Here is a 22847-nt window from a genome sequence, read left to right on the forward strand (position 1 = left end):
TAAGATGTTCTAGATATCAGGTGACTACATCTCAAGAGAATTTAGAATTCAGTGAGTTTCCCTTGTTGATTAAAATCCTGCAAAAGACAAAGAAATGGCTCTCTAAAGGTAAAAATTTAGAACCCGTGAGAGGAAAGAGAAAAGGAACTTTGGGGCAGTTTGGGCTTTTCTAGGGTTTTTCAGATCCACCTAAAGCTAGAGTTAGCCTTGTCTTTTTGCAGGAGTTATTATTTACTGATAACTTACTATGTTCCAGACACTATGCCAAAACTTTATATGTATTATTTTATGGAAATCTCTAACAATGTCTATGAGATAGTACTATTGTTATTCACAATTAACAGAAGGAGTACCAAGTTTAACTTGCATAAAGTCACACAGCTAGCATGTGGTGCATCTTGGACTCAAACCCAGACATGTTTAATTCTGAAGCCCCAAATTTTAACTTTGAAGTTATACTACGTATGCATGCTATTTTTAGTTTATTTATCTATGTACATTTAATATTATTTATATCAATGTCATTTAATTCTTTTGGTCCTTTTTTTTTTTTTTTTTTTTGGTACGCAGCCCTCTCACTGCTGTGGCCTCTCCCGTCGCGGAGCACAGGCTCCAGACGCGCAGGCTCAGCGACCATGGCTCACGGGCCCAGCCGCTCCGCGGCATGTGGGATCCCCCCGGACCGGGGCATGAACGCGTGTCCCCTGCATCGGCAGGCGGACTCCCAACCACCGCGCCACCAGGGAAACCCCTGGTCGTTTATTTTGAAATGATGGCCCTGAGATGTAGATCAGAAATCTACTTAGTTTGTTTGCTAACACATACACCAGTGCCACATATGTGGTGACACTTACCAAGTATTTCATGATGCATGCCTTTCAGTGCAATTAAATACCTTTGGGTCACTCTCAGTCATATGCCTATGCGTTACAAACTGTTTCCCTCTCCCTCTAGATATTTCTTTCTGTCCAAAGTGGATAGATGAATAAGAATCAAAGAAAACAGACAACTCCATCGATGTGGAGGTTTGCAAACTCTGACCTGAAAAAAAATCTCCATAGAGAAAACATAACAGAAATCCTACCTCACTCAGTGTGTTCCCACAGTTCATTCTGTACTTATTAGAAGGGATTATTGACACTTCTAGAAGATACAATCTCTGAGACCCTGATAGCAAATTAACTTTGGTATCAAGAGGAATTCAAGTTAGTTGTTACTCTCTACATTAAGACAGACTTATTTTCAGTTTAACTCTGACTTTTGTTACACACTACTATTAATCTACTTGCATGTATGAAGTAAAAATTCACATACATTTCTCTTCTGCATTTACCTTCTCAAAGAAGTGACCTCCAAATTAAGTTACATAGGAAGTGTGGAAATGCTCAAAACAGACCCATTTAGATTCTGTAACTTTTGATGGGAGGAAGATATTTTAGAAGCTATAACTTTTTGATCAAATAAGTATTAGTCCATTTTTGCTTTAGCCAAGTACACATTTTGTAAAAGAACACTAATAAGGTGTGCCGTTTTTCCCTAACCAAATTCTTCACAATGAAATCCAACTGCAATATTCATTTAGAAATTTGATAATGCTCTCTTGTGTGAGTTTTAGGAATATTTGAAACCCCATTGCATATAAATTATATCATGGAAAAGCTGTATAAATATTCTATTATGGCACATGCTGTTCTAAGGATCTGTCAGGATTTCCTTTATACACTCCATTTTGAGTGGTATATAAATCAGATGTAAAAATTCACGTTGGACTGAAATTCAGCACAAAAGGCCTCCTCCAGAGGCAAATGCTTGTTTTCAAAATGTGGTTTGAATTATGTTGGTCATTTTTAAGTTATAGAAGTGCAGAAAATGTATTTGTGGTTTTGAAGGAGAGAGATTTTTTCCATTTTTATAACTCATTAGGAAACTTTACAGGCCTTTAGACCATTTTGTGGTTTAGCTCTTCTCAAGTTTTTCCCCAAAGCAATATTAAAACTTGAATGGTGTCTGCTATGAATCCAATGGTTACTGTTCTGAATACAAATGTGGGTATTGATATATATCCAGTTATACATATCTTAGACTAGGAGAAGTTTCAATAATATCATGACTGGGATAGATTAGGCCTAGCAGTTATCCTTTTTTTGTTCTTGCTATCAAGTCAAGTTTGCTCTATCAAAGGAATCCTCTATCTTTACCATAGTTCAGCATGTAATGCTTGTAATTTTAAAGCTGCATTTCTTAACTTGCAGAAAAATCCAGAGTTAAATGCTGCTTCTTTTATGAGGTCTTTGACAATAAGGCTACGCCTTTTTTAAGTTTCACTTTTCTCTAATATATAGGGCAACTTGCAGCATGTATATTAGATATTCACAGATGATGATCTTATTTGTAAAGTATTTAATATGTGTATGTTTATGTATATAAATAGTTTATTAAATAGTGTTGAACTTATTTTATCTATATAGCTAACATGTTGCTGAATAATTTCATAAACTAATAAACTATTACTTTAGCACATAGAGAGTATGATTATATTATCTCTCAATAGCATCAGTTAAAACTGAGAAACTTTTGTTTGGACTAAGAAATGTAGCATATCTCACGAAGTCAGATAAACCAATCTTTCAAATGACTTTAAAGGATAATGAAAACAGAAATATTTTATATGATTGAATTGCTTCACCTACATTATATTTAGTTCATTAATGCATTAGAATAACACATTTAGTAGTTATTATTTATTGCTGTATAAGAGATCAAGGCATTAAAGCATAAGAGGTTAGAACCTTCCCAATGTAATTCTTTATGTTTTTATTTAATTCCACTTAGAATCTGGGTGTCTTGATTCTTAATACAGTTCCCTTTTCATCATCTTACACTATTTCTGGTGCAGTTACTAGAATCCTTGGGTCCAGCGACAGTTATGGTGGACCATCCGGAGGATAATCAAACATTTGCCTGTGGCTGGTAGAGCATGTGGATTCGGAGGAACAGGAGACATCTGTCTCCTCTTGGATGTTTTATCTACTCGCCTACTGTCATGGAAATTAGCCAACTCTACAAGAGATAGAATTGAAGACTCAGTTTTCTTTATTTTTTACATTAACAAGAGAGCAAGGTTACTAATGAGGGGTCAAATCCCAAATCTCTAATCTATAAAGCTAATATCCTTATTTCTATTTGGGTCATTTTTTTATTCTGCTCCATTTACTTTTACTAAATTATACTACTTTGTGTTCTATAATGTTACATTTGGTTATAATTATAAACTTTTATGTGTAATTCATCCATCACTCATATACTTCTGTCTTTCTCTTAGCTTATCATTAAAGTCATAGCTCTTCCGAATTAACTTAATTTGTATCACTCCAAACATCCCTGTATGACTCAATCAGTCGTTAAAAAGTTCGTTACAGCTTTGGGGGGAAGTCTGTGAATTTCTGAGCACTAGATACATACTGAAATACAGTTTTATGTTAATCAGAAATGTTTTGAAGTACGGCAAAAGTACTTAAAAACCACTGAAAATAAATATACATTAAATGACAAAATAAATAGTTTTATATGTTAAGAATCTAGATTCTGTGGTTTGAATTTAAGCAATTTATAACTCGCTAGGTAGGCAACATACACATTGCAGTCCCCCTGCCATCTGTTACATTATACCCATATTTTCCTTACATTTGGAGGATAGATAACACAGTGCTTTTATTTGAATAGCACTGACCTTATTAAAGCCTAGCACCACTGTTTTATACATAACAAAAATATATTTTTAAACAGAATGGCTATTTCTTACAACCAGTGAAATAAAGAATGACCTTAAATAACCTTAAGATTATAAAAAAGTAAGGAATGTAAGATATATCCTCACCTTGATTTTACCTTTAAGCAGCCTTTTATTTGTCTGTTAGGAACTTCTTCCTGTAGTTTTCCAGGCTCCAGCTCTTGTTCTTTCTTTTGACAAACCAGTATATAATTTGTGCCATTATTATTTGACCAAAATGTACCAACAGAAGTTTCATAACGTATACAAAACTCGACTTTACTGCCATCTTTTTGATAAGGAGGAACCAATAAAATTTTAAAGGAGAATTGGTCAGTTTCACCATCACATGAATTTGGGACATATTCTGCTAATATGTCATAATATGTCTGCCAGTCATCTAAGGACATTCTCACATATACTAACTTCTCAAAAGAAATATTCAAAACTCGAATAATGCCCTTCATACTTGTAGATCCATGAAGATACTCAGTTGATTCCAGTATTGCTTTCTGTACTTGAAGTTGTTGCATAAGGTCTTCTTTTGAAGAAGGCAAGTCAAATAGTGGAGATAAAACATATTCTTCTGTGTGGAAAATGTCCTTCATTAAGTCAAAATCAGTTGAACCACTCGGAAATTCCCAGGAATCAAATTCTTTAACAGACACAAGATTGAACCCAAAGTTGTCAGCAAATGAAACTCTTCTTGCACCTGAAGGTGGATTGTCCAGGTCAATGTCTTCAGATGAATCAGAACCTCGTCTGCTAGGTTGAGGGGAGAAACCAGGTCTGAAGGTAGCTTTAACTTCTTCATCTTCAGAAAGAGAATCAGATAAATTAGGAACTTCTAAAAAGTTATCTTTGCTAATCTGACTAGGTTCTTCAGAAGGCTCCATTGGGCTCTCTGATATCAAATAAGAGAGAACTGTACAACTAGTAGAGGCTGATACTTGAGACACTGAGGCTTAAAATAAGTATAAGGTTACAGTTGACATTGCAGAAAGGAGTCAGCTCTATAAATAGGTCTGATGGCGTGTAAACTATGCTCGCTTGCCTCCAAAGGCCTTTAATATGATAGCATCCATGTTACTCTCACCAGCATGTTTCAGGTTTAACTCTCTGTTTTTAAAGTTGCATATGTTTATGAGTTCCAAAGAGACATGTTAAATCATTTTCTGCTGTGTTCAACAATCTGAAACTTTAGAATAAAAATATTATTTTAACCAGTTGATATTAAAAATGAAAACTTGAACCATTTATTTTAAAAGACAATAAAATTAGTATCACAATACTAAATATGTAGTTTGAGCTAAATCCATCCATTGGAGCAGGCAAGGGAAGACAGGAGAGAATGAGAACATTTATAGACCTGGAAAGATCCAGTGTCTAATAATAATGATAGCTACCATTTATCATGGACTTATATATAATGTGAACTCTAAAAGGTTAAATAGAGGTGCTGGGAGTTCTGAGGAAATAAACATGATTTAGGTGGAGAAGGTATCATTTGAAATAAACCATGAAGGGCAGGTAGAATATATACATCCAGGGTTGGAATGAGGTGGATTTTCCAGGTGGAAGAAATAGCCTAAGCCAAGGCCTAGAACAAATAATTAGTCAAATCTGTTATTTTAAACATTATTGTTTCTTTCAATTAAGCCATGGAAAAATACAAACAAGTAATGTTTAATTAACTTGAAAATATAAGTGGGCAATGGTAAACCTGGCCCAGGAGTAAAATATTTATGTAGAATAAAATGTTCTTCTTTGGCAAATTGCCATTTTATGCCCACAGAGCAGAAGTTAATACCATGACATGTTGGGGTTCTGTGTGAGTTTTAAAGTGTGAGCAGCCTGTTTAGACTCTCATATTTTTTTGTATTAATGTAAAACCCACTTTGGAATTGGCAATTGGGAAAAACCTTAAAAGATTTAAACATACATATGCTTTGACCCAGAAAATGCTCCAGCTATGAATTTGCCCTATCAGTAGGGATAAGTATGCAAAGATAAATGTAGATATATGTTCATAATAGGATTGGATTATTTTTAAAATTCTAGAAACTATCTAAATTATCCATCAACAGGGAAATGAACAAATAATGTTACACCCATTCAGTAGAATGTTTTATAGTCACTACAAAGGATAAAGTACCACTTTATGTGTTGATATGGAAAGGCAACCAAAATAAATGGCTAAGTGAAGAAAGGAAAGTGTGAACAAATATGTGCATAGAAAATTTCTGGAAAGACACAGAAGAAACTATTAGCAGTGGTTGTCTCTAACCACAGAGGTTGAAGGTTCTAAGGGAAAAGGACTCATTCATTTCAGTTTATGGTCTCTGTACTGTTTGAAATATTAGCCATGAGAAAGGTTTTCTTTCAATATATCTTCAACTCAAATTAATAAGTGTGAGATGATTATTTTTTTAAAAAAAGAGAACTCAATAGCGTAATTTCTTTAAAATTACAGCTTTATAAATACATTATAACTTACTGAATAGTTTGAATTGAATACAGTAGTGGATCAAGAAATTATTTTTGAAATTAAAAATAAGTAGTGTCTAGGATGAGGGAATAAAATTATTTAGGCTTTACCACATAGCTAGAATGGGTGATGACCACGTGGATTGTTCAAGAATGGAAAATGGCTGTGGAAATGACTGTCCCTTGCAAATGTAATGACCATGAGCCATGAGTAGCCATATTCCAAGGTACCTAAAATATATCATTAGCTAGTCAAGGAAATTCATAACAAAGCACTCCATAGAATTTGTAAATAATCCATACAGTCATATAAACAATAGAATAATAAAATTTTGCAGATAGAATAATGTACTAAAGTAGTACATCCAGGGATTATAAGCAGAGACATGGAGATAAAGACCCCTGGGTTTGTACACTGGCTGTGACACTTACTAGCTGGGTGACCTTCAAATGTTGCTCAAATTTTCTTACCCTAAGTTTCCCTGATTGCTAAAATGCAATGTTAACAATTAAATGAGTTGCTTGCTAAAATGTTTAGCACAAAACTTATAGTAATAGAAGCAATCATTATTTTTATTTCTATGTATGTTTGTGAAAGGTTGATTTTAAGATACACCGGTAGATCAGATAGATAGATAGATAGATAGATAGATGGACAGACATAGAGAATCTACCTATACAATATTAAGTAATGGTTTATAATTTGCGTCATTTTTGTCTTTTTTTAAGGGCTATAGTATATAACATTTAGCTTTACAAGACATAAAATAGCTCTATATTAGAAAATGATCCTGTATTTGAGCTTAACTTTCCTGTTCTTAATTTCTCTTCCCACAGAGCAATACTCCCTTGATTTGTAATAATCACTGCCTATCTTTTGGAGTGTATAACCTTTGCGTAATTGTAGACGGTTGACATGTTCCCCCTCAGTCACCACTTAGCTAAAGCAGAGTGATTTCATCTTTTCAGTCTCTTCTCACATGTCAGTCCTTTGGCACTTCTTATCGTTTTGTTACTCCTCTGTGAACTCCTTCCAGCTTGCCTATATTTTTCTGTTAATGAGCTGCCCCCAGATGAATGCAGTAGCACAGATCGAGTGTCTCTGGGGCATGTAAAGAAACTCTGCCAATTTCAGCCTTGTGACTTGGTGTTTGTATCAGTTAAAATTCACATCTCCTTGCTTTTTTTCCATATCATAGATCAAACCAACATCTCATTTTCTCATACTCACTACTACCTCAGTTTTAACGTGACTTTTACCACACTCTTCCTCAATACCTTAGGTATACCGGTTTTATCAGTTATGACTTTTTAAAAATTTTATTTATTTGTTCATTTACCAAACGGCAGCTCAAGTTTCCACACATTCCACTTCCTTTGTATTAATCAAACATTCTCAACGTTACCTTTAACATAAAAGGCTCTTTCAATAAGGATCCCTGTAAACAGGAAGTAGATGTCATGCTCAAAATAAGATAATTCCAGGAGGGCTTATTTACAAGGGTCTATTTATAACGTGTAAATGCAGAAAAGCCACAAGGGTTAGTGCAGTAAACTGGGGCCAATCTCATCAGAGCTGTTACATTCCTCAAGGGAAGAGGAAAGGGGACAATCATCAAAACTTGAAAGCACAGAGTGCCATAAACTATATACCGGCCTGAAGGGGATCAGTGATCTTTGGTCAAGGGACACAGCCAGCTGAAGATGACCTTGCCAGGAGTGATCGATGGGCAAAAATACACTGAATTCACTCTTCTTTCCTACACTATCCTGCCTGGGCTACCCATTGGCCAGAGGCTATGGGTTCTATTACAGTTCATTCAGGTCAGTCTCCCAGAGCAGAGAGCAGGGTGGAAAAGGGTGAAAAAAGTGGTGAGTGGGTTTGGAAGAGCAAACAAAAGATATTGGAGACTAAGATTTTGTATTTACTTATCTTTATCTGCTTATACGTAATATTTAAGCATATGTATGTGTTGCTCTTTCTTCATACATATTCCATCTCAATGCCAACTGAGTTTCTATTACCTGATCTTTTATTATCCGAGCAAAAAAAGTTCAAATATCTAAGATCTTTAAGCTATGATCCAGTGGAAGCCACATAAGAAGTATTGAGCTTATCCATGGATGACTAAGAAAGAAATGATCTTTTTGAGTTTAATTATAACGTTGCATTTGTTTCCCTTGTTAGCATGTCTTTGTCTGCAACCTAAACTCAAGAAAATTTTGTCAAAAGAGAACCTGGAACAGTGATTCTTAACAAGAGTTACATAGTAAAAATCACTGAGTGAGATGTTCAGACTCCACAGGCTCAGGTGCACTATCAGGTCTACTGAATGTGAGCTTCCAGGTTGATGATGCCCCACAAGTGATTCTGGTATACAGACTGGTTACAAGGCATGGTCCCCATAGGGTCCAGGACTTAGGTTCTAGTTAGAAAGAGATGTAGCTATCATACCTCAAGTACCACATGCTTTTTTTAATACAGAGGCTATAAAATACTTTTACAAAAAAAATGACATAAAAATTTAGTTGAGTTTCAGAGTATCAGAACTTTAAGGCATTTAGCAATCATCTAGTCTAGTCCCTTCATTTTCACATAAGGAAACTGAAATCCAGAGCAATGAAGGACCCCATCATTTGATAACAGAGCTGGGACTTGAACTCAGCTCTCTCTTGCTTTCAGTCCTGTATTCTCCACATTATACCATCCATACACCAATTCATAATTAACAAATTAATCATTCTTTGAAAAATAGTCATTAAAATTTGTTTTGTTCTAGATCTAGTTTATTTTTTTAATCAATTAACTTTTGTGAACTTTCTTTTTTCCATTTGTTGAAATATCTCCAGAGGTGTCCAGATAGTTTTTATTTGTGGCAGAGTCTCTCAACCTTTTTTAACCTATGCTCCTTTGGTAAATATAATATCTTACACTGTTTTCTCTTGCTCCCTCAGAGACTTTGCTGTACTCCTATTTGGTAATTACTGGTCTCAGTTATAAAAATGAATTATATGATCCCTTTAGAACTAATATTGATATTTATTATTTTAAAGGACTGTTAAAGGGTCCTACTTCAAACATAGCTTGAGACGCAGATTTGTTCATCAGATCCCAGTCACTGGAAAAAAAATCCTTTGAAAATGTACACATCTACCAATAAAGCATACCCAGATAAGTCAGCAGAAAATGAAAACTTTGCCATATGAAGGTAAATGTTTAAAGGGGTGTGTCATTTATTCCGTGGAGAGGTGAATAATTCAGTATACGTAATTGATCATGTTACAACAGAAGGGTTTGCCACCAAAGGCAGCATCTAGATTCTTTAGCTTAATTTATAAAAGAAAAACTAGTAACATACTCAAGCACCAAGTGCTTATTTTATATGTATTGTATAATATGCTTTAATCTCCTTTGATCAAAATAAAGGCATGTAAGTATAGAGTAGTTATAGAAATCTAGAGTTTTAAGGACAGTTAGCAAGCAAGCATCAGGGCTACCCCCTTCATTTTACATATAAGAAAATTGAAATCTAAGTGGTCAACTGGATTCTTACCTTGGGTTGTGGGTGATTTCAGCATTAACCTTAGAAGGAAATCATATTGTAAACTTCTGAAAGACAGATACCATCTGATAATATCTTAGTAAATTGCTGATTGACCCATAAAAAGCATGCTCATAGTGTATGTGTTTTGATATTAAAAAGTACAGCTAGGCACACTGCACTAGGAGTAAGTAGGCCTGAATTCTGGAGTCACGTTTATCACTAGGAAATTGTATAACATTGGAAATTATTTACCTGCTTTGTATAAATACCTGGACATTTATTTAAGATCTCCTCAAAACTTGGGCATCTGCAAACCCTTGAGCCTTTTATTTTGCAAGTTGCCATTTGTATGTGAAACAAACATACACTGACTTCCTTCTCTGTGCCACATACTGTGCTAGAACCTAAGGCTACAAAGTTAAATATAAAATATGCAATCTTTTCTCAATAGCCTAGCATCTGGTGGAGAGATAGGCAACAATAGATACCCTTCATCATAATATAGCTCACTTTCTTGCCCTAACATCCTTAGTCATTGATCGGAAAATTTGGGGAACTTGGCTTACAATATTCTTCTCTTTATTGTGTTAGAAGTATATTGTGTTAGAATTGGACTCTTGTCTCGTAGACAGGTTTTTAAATTCTTTCATCTGCAGCCAGGACCGATCTATCCCTTTTTTAAAAGAAGTTTAGACTCCACATCCTACAAAATACTGATTCTTGTGGCTGCTATTTACTTTGTTAATTTTATTGACTATTTTTTCAGAGACTCTAGTGTTAGAATGTTAACCAAACCTGCTCTGCTCAATTTTCACCCCACATTTTTCCTGTAGGTGAGGGAATCAGCTAAGAAATACTTAGGAGTCCACCTGAGAGCGCAATATCCCTTGGTATGATATAGATAGCCCTAGCCTAGAATTGCTGCTTTACACAATTAAGAAAAGCAAATTCAAGGGTTTTTTCCCCCTAATTATATTAATATGAATTATCAAAAATTATTTTAAATATTAACCTAATACTTAAAATTATAAATTCTAGTAGTTAAATTTTAGATAATGTTTATCTAGATTCACTCTGACACGTTTGTCGTATTTTTCAGACACAAATGTTTATTTCATTAAACATATTTAATGGTGGAAGTTTAATAAAGTGGTTAAGAGTAAGTTTTGGAGTCAAACAAACCTGGTTCAAATGCCTGCTGTTTTTCTTATAAGCTTTTTGCTTTGGGGCAGGATGTTTAACTACTCTGTGCCTCATTTTTCATTCTATGAATGGAGCACAATAACGCTTAAGTCATTGGGTTGTTGTAAAGATTAAACTAGAACTTGTGTCTAAGCAGTTGTCAACAGTGACAAGTCTATAAAACAATAAAAATTGTGTATATCATTATTGTTATTCTTGCTGATGCTAATATTGCAATATTGTTGATCATATTAACATACCTCCATTCTTGAGAGATAATACACCTGTGGGATTTGAGAACACAGTGTATGGAGATGCACTGCATATGTTCAAATCCTGCTTCTATTTATTAGCTGAGTGACTTTAGGTAATTATTTACCTTTCTGTGCTTTTATTTCTGCATCTGTGCAATAAGTAATACTAATAGTTCCTACCTCCAAGAGTTGTTACAAGGATCAAATAGTTAATGAATGGAACGCTTATGACGCAATAAAAAATATACAATTATGGTGGTTAAAATTTACAAGGAAAAAGGTCACTTGAAATCTCATCATCTAAATTATGTGACATGATATAAGCGTTAGCTAACGCTATGGTGGTAATCATATTGCAAAATATAAATTTATCAAATCAACATGTACACCTTAAACTTGAACAATGTTGTATGTCAATTATATCTCACTAAATTTTTAAAAATCCAATCATCTAGTATAGTCATTGTGTATTTTTCTTACATTTTTATTCATGACAGTTTCATGAGAAAAATTATCCATTTTGTGTACCACTGTATTTCCATATATCCCATATTATGTAAAATGGATGAGTGGGTGTATGCATGGATGGATAGAAAGATAGATGGATAGCTGGATGGATGGGTGGATGAGTGGTAGGCAGAATGAATGACTTCAACATAAGCCATCATCTTCCTGGAATTCAAGTATACCTTTTATTACTATTTCTGTACTTCTGCAATATAGTAAAAATCAATGTTTATAATGTAAGATCCTGAAGTAACTTCTAAATTATTAAAAATAATTATTCATATGTGGAATACGTGGCAGTTCTCCGTCTGCCAAAATAATTGGTTAAGCAGAGTACTCTATTCTTTGTTCAGGCTGGATACTTCCCATAGTAAACAGAATGTAAATACCAATGCATGCGATGCGGTCGGTGACGTTTTATTATGTGCACATCCAGATAAAAGCAGAAGAAAGAATTGCATTAGTTGTTTCAGATTCATTTTCTACTACATTATTTTAGAGGTATATATTTTCTTTCCACTGAGTCACCATAGGTTCAAACCACTAGAAGACTTTTGCCTTCTTCTCCACTTCATACTAGTCCTTCCTTGTAGTCATTGAATTCAATAAATTGTTTAAGATAGAATGAAACAACATAGGGCATGGAAGGAAATTAAGAGTTTCTGGGCTTTTACTATGGGAGCTACAGAAGTAAGCATGTAGGTAACTACATTTTTTTCCAGTCTACTTACAGGGTAGTATTGTAATATATGTGACTTACATTTTTATGTCTTATGTCATTTGAGTTGGTTAATATAGGCAAAAATTCAGCATTAACTGTGGATTTCTCTGAAAATTTCAAAGACAGGTAAATGCTTTATCCAATGCTTGGCGCAATTTTGGGTGATGATAAATACTTAATGCTTCCACAACAACTTAAAGAATCTCAAACTGAATTCACCATGCAGGGTAGGATGCCTAATAGTGTTTAATATTATAACAAAGCCAGCAACATTGTCAGTGTTTGTGCCAACTATACATTATTTTAGTTAACCAGGCCAGGACCTGTGATATATGTGTACAGGACACTGCCAGATATGTGGGTAGAAAACAAAGGGTGAAAAGTCTCTAAAATTATATTTTAAATTTATTTATGTCTACATTTTACTGTGTTGGCCATACACAATTTTTATTCCAGGTCCTGAACCAAAAAATTTAAGAATTATTGATATCTGCAAATAATTATTTGACAACCAGGAGGAGTTGGTCCTATGAATTAAAAGTAGAATATGTGCCAGTCTCTGCCTTTCATGCACCTAAAGTTCAGCCCAAACTGAATCAGTATCCATTATAAATATCTCTTTGCTATGTAGTGTGAAAAATACACGATGGTGTTTATATCAACACATACACACATTATGCGTATCTAATCTGACTATTTAGGTGAGCAATAAATAGAACTTGCTTAATTTTTCATAAGGCAGTCCTGGTACAGTGAATAGATATAGTTAGCAACATCCTAGATTTTCCCATGGCAAAACATCTTTGACCAATAGAGCAGTCAACTGTCACTAGATTATTTTAGGTTTTTGTTAAGAATATTAAAAAAATCTAGGCGTAATTTAATGTATTGCTTAACTCAGTAGTTTAATGTATATATTTTAAATTATGTAACTAAAAGTTGTCAAACATATAAGGAAGTGAGAAATATATTTTCTTTTAAGTGGAATCAGCTTGATAGTTTAAATGATTTGCTCACTGATGAACAGTGTTTGGCAAATTGTTTGGTATGACCCACTTGGGAGGTTGTGTTTGTTCATTGTAAGGTTGACATTATTTGGTCTTAGAGTTGAAAAGCTCCTTGGAAATCATTTTATCCAAAGTCCACCCTTTAAAGGCTCCCTTTTAAGATTATTTAATAGGAATGCTTCTATCTTTACCTTGTATAAATCCAGTGATAACAAACTCCCTGCTGCATGAGGCATCACATTCTACTTTGATAAATTAATAAAAGTTCTATTATATTGTGCTATGGTTTAATTTATATTAGTTTTTGTGTTTTGTTTTTATTCTTGTCTCAGAAGCAGGATTTGGTATCTTCATAAGAACTTACTGCCTTAACCAAAGTCTTCATAAAAATTTGTGTCAACTGAAGCAAAACTTTTAAAAATACTACATTTATTCTAAAACTTCACAAATCATTCGTGTGCAGCCCACTGAATTTTTCCTAGAGTGATCTTAGCCATTTAGCCAACTAGTTTGAAAAATAGATTACCAACTCCAGCAAGAAATCCATCTCATACTTCTCCCAATAGCTGCCTCTAAAGGTAACCACTGTCTTGACTTCCAATCACCACTGATGAGTTTTTCTTGTTTTTAAGATTAATTTTTCCGGAACCAAACTCTTTGGCCTACTGTCTTTTGCTTGATATTATATGTTTGAGATTCATCCATTCTCTCTGTTGTATACTCTTCTATTTTATGAATAGATCATAATTTATTATTCGTTCTACCGTTGAAAGACACGGGTTTGTTTATAGATGAACCACTAAAGACAGTTACCCTGTACACATTCTTGTATATGTCATTTGGTGCACAGGTGTATGCATCCCTGTTAGGTATATACCCAGGAGTGCATTTGCTGGATCTTAAGGTATGTGTACATTTACCTTTAATAGCTAGTACCAAGCAGTTTATCAAAGCGGTGGGACAAATATACACTCCCAACAGCAATGTATGAGGGTTTGAGTTACTTGAAGTCCTTGCAAGCCCTTGGTATTGTCAACAGTTTCCTTTGTCACCCTGGTAGTTATAAAATGGTATCTTACTGTTGTTCCCTGATGACTAATGAAGTAAAGCATCTTTTCATTTTTTGAACATTTGAATGTCTTCTTTTGTGAAGTGACTGTTCAAGTCAGATAAATAGATCGATTGATCGATAGATAGATATTAATGTTTTTTTGTCATAAATACATGTGTGCATGTCTATATGTGTATTATTTCTCCTGTTGTGTGACCTATCTTTTCACTCTTAATGGTGTCTTTTTTTGTTGTTGTTGTTTTTTGTTTTTGTTTTTTTGCGGTACGCGGGCCTCTCACTGTTGTGGCGTCTCCCGTTGCGGAGCACAGGCTCCGGACACGCAGGCTCAGCGGCCATGGCTCACGGGCCCAGCCGCTCCGCGGCATGTGGGATCTTCCCGGACCGGGGCACGAACCCGTGTCCCCTGCATCGGCAGGCGGACTCTCAACCACTGCGCCACCAGGGAAGCCCTAGTGGTGTCTTTTGATACATGGAATTTATTTTAAGTAGAATTCATTTGCCAGTCCTTGAGGTGAATTCTTTATGATTTACCTTTCACATTTAAATCTACAGTCCATCTGGAATTGATTTATGGATACAATATGAGGTAGGAGAATCAAGATTTATTTTTGTTGCATAAAAATATCCAGTGCGTGCAGCATAACTTATTGAAAAGATTGTTCTTTCTCCTACACCATGGTGTCACCTTTGTAATAAAATTAGTGACCATATGTGTGAGAGTCTGTTTCTGTACTCTCTAATCTAGAAAATTGTTCTAGGGACTTCCCTGGTGGTCCAGTGGTAAGGAATCCACCTTCCAATGCAGGGGACGCGGGTTCCATCCCTGGTCAGAGAACTAAGATCCCATATGCCGTGGGGCAACTAAGCCCGTGCACCACAACTACTGAGCTCGTGTGCCTCAACTAGAGCCCGTGTGTCACAAGCTACAGAGCTCACTGCCTCTGGACCCCACACGCTACAGCTACAGAGCCCATGTGCCCTGGAGCCTGTGCACCACAACTAGAAAGAGAAAACCCACACGCCACAACTAGAGAGAAGCCCGCACGCCGCAGAGAAGAGCCCGTATACCTCAACGAAGATCCTGAGCGCCTCAGCTAAGACCTGATGCAGCCAAAAATAAATAATAAATAAATCTTTAAAAAAAAAGAAAACTGTTCTATCTTACTATTTTTGTGCTGATATCACATTTTAATTATTGTAGCTTCATAATGTCTTCATATTCTCTAAAGTGAATCCAAACGTTCTTTTTCAAAATTTTCTTGACCCTTTGTAACTCCATTTAAACCTTAAAATCAGTTTGTTAATTTCTACAAAAAATTCTGTCTGCTAGGATTTTATTTGGAATGCATTGAGCCTATAGGTTACTCGAAGAGAATTTGAAGAGAAATGACACTTTTACAATACTGAGTTTTCCAAACTGTAAACATTGTATGGCCTATGTTTTTAGCTCTTTTAAAATTTCTCTTAATAATACTTGATAGTTTTCAGTGAGGAGTCCTTTCACATATATCATTAGATTCATTTCTTGGTATTTAATTTGCTGTGCTAGTGTATATAATGTCATTCTAAGTATTTAATTTTCTATTTTTCCATTTCTATTTTCCCTTTTGTTGGTATATAGAAATGCAATTGACTTTGGTAAGCTGACCTTGTAGCTAGTGACCTCACTAAATTCATTTATTAATTGTAGTAGTTTATTTAGTTTATTTTGTGTTTTATGTGTACAATGTCACATCATCTGTGAATACTGGAAGTTTATTTCTTAGTTTCTTATATTTTTATCTGTTGCTTTACTTTCTTGATTTATTGCACTAGGAAAAAAGAAAAATCTAGTACAGTGTTCAGTAGTAGTGGCTGTATCTAGCATCCTTGTGTAAATCTCATCTATATGGTAAAGATTGCAATATTTCACCATCAAGTATGAAATTTAACCTTGGTTAAAGTAGATATCCACATGCAGAAGAATTAAGTTGGACCCCACCTCCCAATAAACAAAAATTAATTCAAAAAGACTTATATTTTAAGAGCTTAGACTAGAAAACTTTTACACAAAAGCATAGGCATAAATATTTATGAGCTTGGATTAGACAATAGTTTCTTAGACATGATACCAAAAGCACAAATGATAAAAGAAAAAAATAAACTGGACTTCATCAAAATTAAAGACTTTTGTGTCCAAAAGACACTATCAAGAAAATGCAAAGACTACCTACAGAATGAGAGAAAAATATTTGCAAATAATATATGATAAAGATCTCATATGTAAAATATATAAAGGGCTCTTACAATTCAACAATAAAAAGACAAATAACCCCATTCAAAAATGGGCAAAGGATTTGAATAGGCATTTATCCAAAGAAGATTTATGAATGGCCAATAAGCACATGAAAATATGCTTGACCTCCTTAGTAATTAAGGAAATATGGATCAAAACCACGATGTGATTCCACTCCATACCCACAAGCATGGCTATAATCAGAAAGCAGACAATAACAAGTGTTGTTGAGGATTTGGAGAAATACGAAGTCTCATGCATTTCTCGTGGGAATGTAAAATGCTATAGCCATTTTGGAAAACAGCTTGGCAGTTTCTCACACGGTTAAATATGAGTTGCCATATGAATCAGCAATTTCACTCCTAGGTATATGCCCAAGAGAAATGAAAACATCTATGTACACAAAAACTTATAAATGATAGCCCAAAAGTGATAAAAAAAAACCCAAATATTCATCAGCAGTTGAATGGATAAACAAACTGCAGTGTATCAATGAAATGTGGTATATACAATGAAACTGTGGTATATACAATGAAATGCCATTCGGCAATAGAAAATAATGAAGTTCATGTTACAACATGGGTGAACCTTGAAAACATTATGCTAAGTGAAAGAAGGCAGACAGAAAAGGCCACATATTGTGTAATTCCATTTACACGAAATGTCCAGAATAGGCAAATCCGTTGAGAGAGAAAGTAGATTAGTGGTTGTCAGAGGCTGAGGGTAAGGGGAATGGGAAATAACCGTTCATGGGCACTGGGTTTCTTTTTGCAGTGATGAAAATATTATATAATACTGATGTTGCACATATTTGTGAAAATACTAAAAACTCGCTAACCTGTATACTTTAAAGAGTGAATTTGAAGATATGTGAATTATGTCTCAATTTTTAAAGATACAATTCTCTGGTGAAATTCTCCATCTTGCCCTATTTTCTCACACTATGTTCACAGCGATTTTAAAATCCATGTCTGATAACCATTTTTCTTTCTTTCTCATTGGTCTTGGCAGGATAATTAGTCTGCCACAAGATATATGGCATCGTAACAGAAAGGGAAATTAATTTTTCTGTCTTTTAAATATACCAATTCTCCCTCAATGTGTATTAGTGTAATTGATTTTATGAACCTAAATGTAAGATAATATTATTCTTGTCAGCTTCTTTCATCTGCTATAGCATCCAGCTTTCGTATTAGTTATAGCATTCAGCTTTGTTACAACAAGCATTCCTAGGTAGGATATAATTTTCTAACATCTATATATTCTATAGATTTATAGGTGCAATATTTCCAAACTTCCTCACCCATACAAGTACAAACTTCCAGTAAACTAGTAATGATGATCTATGAGATTGTTCTGATAAAAAGAAAAAACTTAAAAGCTATTTCCATTTTTTTTAGATGGTCTCCAGCAAGAAAGTCTTTGAAAAAAATTAAATAGAACATATTTCTAGAGCAATAAAGAACTTTAGCTAAAACCCTTCTTTTTTAGAAATGTAGATATTAAAGGGCAGGTACACGGCATATCTTGACCCCATCACAGCTAGTTAGTAAAAGGATGGCATTAGTCCCAGAGCTAGTACTTTTTATCTGCTCACCGCTTTACAATAAATTCAATTCAGCTGAAATCCACTGGGGAGAGAGCAGCATATTATGAAAAGAGCATTAGAGTCTGGAAAGTTCTGTTCAAACTATGGTTCATATATTACCAGTCATGTGAACTTGGGCAAGTATTTAACTTTTCTAAAGATTCTCATTTTCTTTACATATGTAAAACAAAGATGATAACTATACTGTTACGAATGTTAAATGAGGTTTTTTTTTTAAAGGTCAAGCGCAGTGCCTAGCACATAGCAGGTGTTCAGGTAGCAATAATGTATAGGAAATTAAAAATAAGGCAATTTTGGGCTTCCCTGGTGGCGCAGTGGTTGATAGTCCGCCTGCCGATGCAGGGGACGCGGGTTCGAGCCCCAGTCCGGGAAGATCCCACATGCCGCGGAGCGGCTGGGCCTGTGAGCCATGGCCGTTGAGCCTGCGCATCGGAGCCTGTGCTCTGCAACGGGAGAGGCCACACAGTGAAAGGCCCGCGCAAAAAAATAAATAAATAAAAATAAAAATAAGGTAGTCCATTGCCTTAAACTCGTGTAAAAATATTACATTTTTTAAAGCACAATACTCATTACATATTATCACTTTTATAACATTTTATTCTGTTTCTGTGTAGCTTTCGTTTAAAGACAATAACTTGTAGTGCTTAGTTTGCACTTGAACAACCGTAGAAGAAGAGTCCTAATTATTGTATCTTGTTTCATTGAAGATGTTAAGTCCCAATCTTCCTATCTCCACTCCCAAATCCCATCAGCCCATCTGCAAAACACCCACCTATACTCTCAAACCACACCAAAATAGCCTAACAGAACACAAGAACTTCCTACAGGCCTAAAGTGTAAAGAGGTGGGGATAGGAAGGCTCCATGATACTACCCTTTTTACGCTTCTGGAATTTAAACTTATTTCAATTTGATAATTCCCTCAGAAAGGATAAATATAAATTCTTTCTCATCCCCAGCTCCCACAGAAAGAGAATGTGATTCCTCATCATGTTCTCTCATTAAAACAAAATTTCACTATCATAAAACAATTAGTTGATCTCCAAGGTCCTTTTTAATTTTCTGATTCTGACTCTATGCCCCATGAAATTTATTGCAATGTGCTTAAACCTGTATATTGAATTTTGCCAATTTGTTGATTGTGTGTGTACATGTATGTGCTGGGACAGGCACTATTGACTGACGCCCAGAACTTCCATTTTATAAGATTCACTTCAGTAAATATTTATTGATACTCTAACCTCGTGAAAGGGTGAATAAGAACATGCCCTTGCCTTCAAGGGCACCACAATTTATCACAGAAAATGTAACTTAAATAACTTCTCCATTGTGAATTAGACAAATATTTTTGTATGCAATCATTAGAGTTCATGCTTTTACTTCCTTAAAAGTTTATCAGCCTGTGACTTCCTTTTAATTTTTAAAATGTTAGTGCATAGCTTTCCACACGTTATTTAGGTAAGTTGCCTACATCAAATATGCATCAGGTTGAAGCACACTGGATTGCTGTGGTGAATGGTGTTTTATTCTTATTAGGAGATCTGCATATCCAAGAAACAGACCGTGAAGACAGTATCATAGTTGTCACTAGGTTCAGATCAGACAACATTATGAGCTCTTTTCCATTACTTGCATAGTATTATAGGATTGGCTCAAAATTTCAGTTCATCTCCATCATTTTCACATATGATGAAGTTAGAGCTAGCTATTGAAGGGCTGGAAAAGCATTTGTATGATATCATGTCTCCCACAGCTCCAAGTACACAGCCTTACTAGAAGATGTTTGTGTACTAGAACATGTTTAAACTGGAAGGGATTCTAGAGAGCATTTTGATCCTCTGCTTCATTTTATTGTGGAAAGAAGCAGGTCTATAGGAGAGAAGGGAATTTCCCCCCTCCTTTTATGAGTGCACTAGCAGCATAGGCAAAGCCAGCACTTCATCAGCTGGCTCACAATTCAATGGTCTTTCCCTCAAATTCATTAAGCAGATCTTGTTTAATAATTAAGAGGACTGCTTGAAATGTGTCCCTGTGCCTTTCCTGAAGGAGTCCTCCAGATCAGTAGTAGCTGAACCCTTCTTTTCTAGATATTTTTATTGTATCCGTACTTGAGACAGGGATGGTCTATAAAATGGAACTCTGAGAATCAATCAAGTCCCCTTAATGGAAGTGGTATCTATCCTCTTAATCGAAGTAAACCACACTGGGATAATTATCAAATTCCATTGCAGTGAGAAAGTACAAAGATGATTCCTCAATTGATAAAGGATTCCTACAACACTGATATGTCATCATTTTTCTGCTTATCCTCACTTGGAGGCGATTTCTCCACTGCCTATCTGGAGTCTAAAGGAGAGTGCTTTTTATCTTTCTGAAGAAATCCTTTTAAAAGAACAATAAGCATGTGTTAATGTAATATGAAGCTATTTACCATACTCATTTATATAAGAAGCCCTATGGGATAAATTTGCATCATGTAGTATATAGACTTCGCAAAAGATAAAAGAAACTTTAAAGAATAGAGTAGAAAACAGAGTTATGAATACATGGACAAGCAGACTAACGTTAGATCATTTTCAAGTATAGTTTTAAATAAATAAATAAAATATAAAGATGTGAGGGAAATGATCCATTAAATGTGATATTAAGGAATTAGAATCGTTAGAGAAGATGTGATAAATACATACTGTCACTACTTCCACCTGATTGTAAAAGTTTTAAATTTAGGTCTGGCCATTTCCTTTCCCCAGGAGACTAATCAAAACTTAAATTGGAGGTGGGAAGGTTTACAAGGTTTCTGATCCAGAACCTTCCCAGACATGAAGGGTAAAAAAAAAAGTCCTAGCTTACTCAGAAGGCAATATTTTTTTCCATCCTTAAACACCAGAAATTATAATTACTGCAGCAAAGAATAAGGATTAACCATCTTATATAATTATAGGTTAAGTCTTCTGAGCATAGGTGAAGTGAAAATAGAATATGAATAAAGTTCATTTGCCCAGTCTAAAATTCAGAAGTGGCATAGCAATCTCGGTTTCCAGGATTCAAGTTACTACAATCAGCATACATGGTCTGTGGCCTAACACTGCAAATACCAAAAAGGAAGTAAAAATCTAGAGTCATTTTAGTCTCCTCTATGTGTCCAGGTGTCACTCATTCACCCTCTACTGAAAGTTGAGGAGTTTGGAGGCCAGGCAGGTGAATTTACTTTCTACACCATCCCTATGAGCTTTTGTCTAAATTATCTAGCGACACAAAAGATCAGCTTGAAACTTATTGCTCACCTCTTATCTGTTCAATGGTTTGATGGAACAGCAAGGAATATCGTTAAAGACAATGAGGCATCAACTCCTTTAATTATTCTCTCTTAAGAATCTGCCATTTCAGACCATTTATTTCAGATTTGGAATCGTGACATTTTAACCTCTTCTTGATTAAAGGTTTCTATCTCTATCTCAAAGAATGCTTACTTATATGTGGTTTCTCACAAATGGCTTAACCTTTCTGCATCTCAGTTTCATCCATTATAAAATAGAGATAATTACAGTGGGTTCTATTTGCCCAGCATGTGGCAGTCATGATCCATGCCTGGACTCCCTGTAAGGTCTTCATGTGGAGTTCAAAATATGTCCTAAGAGCAAAGAAAGAACTGAAAACAGATTTGGGACTAAAAACAAGGCAGGGCTCAAGGCAGAGGAGAGTTGAATGTTGATGTTCTAGAGTCCTTTGGTATCTTTCTGTCTTTCATACACTTAATTCATTTACCTAAAAAAGAAATACAAAAATATCATCCACAACTTTACAGCTGGTATAGATTAAAATTTTCATCAAGCTTCCAAGTAATATAGCACTTTTTAACAGTAATAAAAACACAAGGTTGAGAATGGATGTGATTTTAGTTTTCAAAGTCATTTTTCTAAAGGAGATAAAAGTTGTGGTATACTGATACTTAAATGAAGAAGTGAATTACTATCCCATGATTTCTCCATTAAGAATGAAAACAGCCTCCACATGCAGAAGGGTTTGTATTACTTTGTCAGTAATTTTAAATTTGAATGGCATTTATACTTCCATTTATTAATTATAGACTTTTTGTATTGTCACTGAAAAGTGCTTTTAGGCAATCTGCTCCATCAGTCATTAGTGATTAATGGTTTTAGTCTATATTGGTAAGTATTTGGGAAGTGTTTCTCACACGATATATATAATACCTATCAATAAATTCCAATAACTATGAACATGTCTTTGAAGCAATTTGTTCTTTCCCTGTATTAGAAGAACTATGTACAGCTGTTACTAGTAACATACTATCAAAATGTGATCCATAATCAGATATTAATCCAATGCCATTGATAAGCACTGAGAACTTCAGGAATTTTGACAACAGTATTCACTATTAGCAAAATGTTGGCATCATTAA

General features: G+C 34.8%; 1 protein-coding gene across 1 annotated transcript in view; it reads right to left on the reverse strand.

Annotated features, from left to right (window-relative positions):
• The window catches only part of PPP1R3A (protein phosphatase 1 regulatory subunit 3A), a 36521-nt gene extending 31856 nt beyond the window's left edge, over positions 1 to 4665 (reverse strand). The window contains exon 1 of the mRNA XM_065884202.1: positions 3878 to 4665. Within this exon, the coding sequence (XP_065740274.1) occupies positions 3878 to 4665 (788 nt within the window). The remainder of the gene's footprint in view (positions 1 to 3877) is intronic.
• Positions 4666 to 22847: the final 18182 nt, after the last annotated feature.

The sequence above is a fragment of the Phocoena phocoena genome, chromosome 9, assembly GCF_963924675.1.
Source record: "Phocoena phocoena chromosome 9, mPhoPho1.1, whole genome shotgun sequence".
NCBI lineage: Eukaryota > Metazoa > Chordata > Mammalia > Artiodactyla > Phocoenidae > Phocoena > Phocoena phocoena.